This window comes from Melopsittacus undulatus, chromosome 1 (assembly GCF_012275295.1).
Source record: "Melopsittacus undulatus isolate bMelUnd1 chromosome 1, bMelUnd1.mat.Z, whole genome shotgun sequence".
In the NCBI taxonomy this organism is placed as follows: Eukaryota; Metazoa; Chordata; class Aves; order Psittaciformes; family Psittaculidae; genus Melopsittacus; species Melopsittacus undulatus.
The window spans coordinates 88,921,146-88,925,069 of NC_047527.1; the positions used below are offsets into that span (position 1 = coordinate 88,921,146).

Consider the following 3,924-nt stretch of genomic DNA (forward strand, 5'->3'; position numbering starts at 1 on the left):
ATTTCATAAATTGTCCCCAGTTGTACTTCCTGTTTAAACAATAACTAACATGATGATGGGTTAAATGAAGTTGAGATTGTCACAAACATGGCCTCACTAGTAATTAATGTAGTTTAATATGGTTGTTGGCACACATCTCACATGACAGATAATGTTCCAACATGTCACTGATAGGACCTTTCAGCACAGCTTTAGGAGATCTAGCAGGCATTGCCGAGGTTGGTTAGGTCAAAGGGTTGAACCATGTGTAATTCAGAACAGAGGAGGTCCCACGGTCAGTCCACAAAAACAATTACACTACTTATTTCACTCCATCCCTTGCCCGAAATTCACAAGCCTCACAGTTTCAGTGCAGTCAATCTCACTCTGCCCTGGGGCTATGAGCCACATGAAAATATGTGGTGCTGTGTTTATAAATCTAATCAAAAATAGAAACAGTAGACAAGCACAATGAGGTTCTACTATGGATCATGGGAATTCTCTAAATTCTGAAGGCACTTTTGTTTAACTTCTGTGGGCCTTCTCCTACCATTACATTGTCTGGTACTCTCGTTAATCATCCCTTTGACTTGTCAATGATATAAAGGAGTCTACGTGTCTGCTGACTTCCCTCCCATCACACTACAAATAATATTATGAAATAGCAATGCTAGGAATAACCGCTTTAATTTTTCTTTTAAAGCATAGGTTTTCTTCACTTACCTCTTTCTCCATGCCAGCCTTTCCTTTCTCAGAACTGCAGCAGAAAACGCTTTCACCTGCAACAAAGGAGAGGGAACATATCTGAATTTTCAGTCTGCACACAGTCATTAATACCCTTAAGGTTTAACACACAGACTTGAACAACATCAGCCTAGAAGCCTGCTGGGATGGGGTGTCTTTTCCTGCTGCAGTTCCTGCTCCTGCCTTGCCAAAGAGCAAATGGAGGAGATACAGTGTTGTTCCTTCACTTTATATGTTTTGAAAACAACTTTGCATCAGATCACATTAAAAAAACAGTTAACAAAAGTAAACAAGGAAAACACAGCTAAAGCTCAGATGAAGTAACACCAAAGATGTGGGTTTACATGGCAGTAGCCCATAACTAGATGATTCGTACCTCCAGGCAGTAACTGCTAAACCAACACAGAGACTGCTGTGGAATACACCTAACCTGAAGATTGCAATACAAAATCTGCCAGACTTGGGAATACTTCTGTCATCCAGCATTTAGGTGGGTCCCACTTGTGCCTCATTCCCTGTACTGGGATTTCCATTAGAAAGATGGAAATTATCCTCTACTTTAAGTTTATAACCATTAAGCAAATATACAATAACTTCAAAATTATTTATCACATCAGCAAAAATGTCTCGAATTTATGCTAGCTTCTTTTATCTCCATGTGGGAAAAAAATTTATTAATTCTAAACAGCTAGACAAGTTGTCCCTGTGCTCACTGAAATCAATAGCAAAACTCAATCTCACTCCACAGTCGCAAGACCTGAAACACAAGAAATAGCAAGCTTCCTCCTTTGCCAGCTTCTCCCTTGTGCATTTATACAAACACACATTCAAATTATTTTGCAGAGCCTGAAAACCTAAACAAGGCTTTGAACAATTAAAAATATCCCTTTAGAGTCCCTCAGAAGCTTTAATTGACCTTTTGGGTCAGAAGATGCCCTGTACAAAGTACATGTTTGGCCCCAGTTGAGGAAACTCTCTCCTGAAGGCACCAGGCAAATAAGTGCTTAATTCTGAGTACCCATTTAAGTTTCATTGAAATCAACACAATGGACAGTGGACAGGGACACAGATTCTCCACAGAAAAAGGCTGCATTGTCACTCTGGTTGTTCTGTAATGAATGAAGGGCTGAGCTTTTGCCCAGGCTTTGCTGATGCTGAGAGTCTGTTGACCTTTGCCATCACTCCTCAATTCCTTTGCCCTCCCTGGGGTGCCAAGGCCACTGCAGCAATGCTGGAGGCTGTGATTCTGGCAACTTCCAGTCCTCCTATGTCCAGCTTTGCCCAAACAGCCCTCGTACTATAGCCCACAGCTGTTGCAGAAACAGTGCCTAAACTCCTCTGCTTCATAGCACTTCATGATACTGAAAATAAATCCCCACCAACATCACACAGGTAGGCTCAGGTTATGTATGTAGTCACTGTATATCTCAGAAAACAACACCAGAGTCCCAGTTAGAGAATCTGAGATTTATTTCCAGGCCAAGGTAGTATCTTCATCACTTTTCCAGCTGCTACTCTAATCTGATTGCACCTCCACTGAATGCAACAGGTAACTAGTTTTGATCCTGATGGCATGGCATATTCCTTGATGTGACTCAGACAGGAACAGGAAAGAAGAACCTGTATGAACTAAAACCAATAAAAGCTTGAAATGGCTCCTTTCCCTTTTTAAGTAGAACCACAAAAAGGTGTCAGCAGAAAGATCTTGCAAAGATGGAAAAAGTGAATTTACAGCATACATCCTGGTCAACATCTGCTCCTTGAAGAGAAGCCAAAGATGCAGTAATAAGCCACAGTAGTCTTAGGAATCCAAGCATTTAACAGGCAGACTTGGAGTCTCATCTTAAAGAATGTGATTGACCAAATTAGGGAAGCAAAGGCAAAGATATATAAACAATGAGTTCAGAGGAGACATTAAAAACATTAGCGTCTTAACAGTGATTTTCTTAGAGTTCAGGAACTTCCTTTTATTTGGGTTTTCTGGACAAATTTTTTGTTTGTTTGGGTGTGGGACACTTTGGTGGTTTTTATTAAAGGAAGGTGCTAGACATTGCTTTTCCTTTTTTTCTTTGTAATACTGACCAGGCAACACATTCAACACTGTATAAACTGACATTGACTGTGGCCTTACTTAACCTCATCTGCCTATTTTATTTAGCTGGATAACAGCTGAATCATTAGCATTAAACTGGCTTGCAGTCTTGAAAGAGTACAGCAGAAAGAAAGTTCGTGAATTTTCCATCAGTTAAAACACAACATAAAAATCTATTTCAGATCCCACCAAATATTTTATTTTATGCCCATCTGATATAATGTTTTGCATGATTTAGGGATGGACTTTAGTTACTTCTAAGTACATTTGCAATATAATGAAAAAGCAAAACAACCATTAGAAGCTCTTAAACTGGATACTTTTTTTTTTTCATTTTATTCCTCTAGTGGGGAAAAAACCTAAGGAAGCTACATTAAATGCACAAGTATCTGAATAGCTTTCTGTAATGAAAATAATCCATTTTTAATCAAAAAGTTAAATAAATAGAGAGATGCAACAAAAATATCTCTTATAACACCACAACTGTACAGAGAGGCTCCTGTCACCAGTCATATCTGGAAGAGATCAAAACGGCACACCTTCCCACTGGAGCAGGCCGATGTACCTCTTTTTCATACTAGTTGATATTTTATGCTATATCAGCTACTGGAAATCACTTGGGCTGCATGCAGAGCTGGTATACAATAAGGGTCTTGCAAACGTAGCCATAAAATGCACTACTCTGGCCACAGTGGCATGCAGAAGGAAAAAATTGTTCCGTTTGAGCCATGTACTCAGTATTTCCTTAAAGGACTCCCAGATGTGCAGGCGTCTTACCACAGGCCAAGGAGAGCAATGCTGGGCACACTTAAGGTGCTGGTGACTGCTGGCAGAGAAATAGCAGGTTCATGGCAGTAGTAGCAAAGCAACAGTTTGTCATCATAGTGGCTGCCCTCACTCCTTTCTCACCTTCACCTGGTACACAATTTATCACATGCTAAGAAGAAGTGCTGTGGGATCTCTGTGATACAATATTGGCAGAAACCACAGAGTAAATGATAACCCTAACAACCTACTTGTAATTCCCTTTGGACTCTCCCATAAATACCAGCTAGCTAGCACTGGTCTTGAAGAAGTATTTCTTCAGGGGAAAATTGCACCTCTGGTGA

At 40.1% G+C, this 3,924-nt stretch overlaps 1 protein-coding gene across 1 annotated transcript in view; it reads right to left on the reverse strand.

Moving 5' to 3' along the window:
• Window positions 1-714, reverse strand: part of LOC101880992 (uncharacterized) — a 78,284-nt gene extending 77,570 nt beyond the window's left edge. The window contains exon 1 of the mRNA XM_031049751.2: window positions 703-714. Within this exon, the coding sequence (XP_030905611.2) occupies window positions 703-714 (12 nt within the window). The remainder of the gene's footprint in view (window positions 1-702) is intronic.
• Window positions 715-3,924: the final 3,210 nt, after the last annotated feature.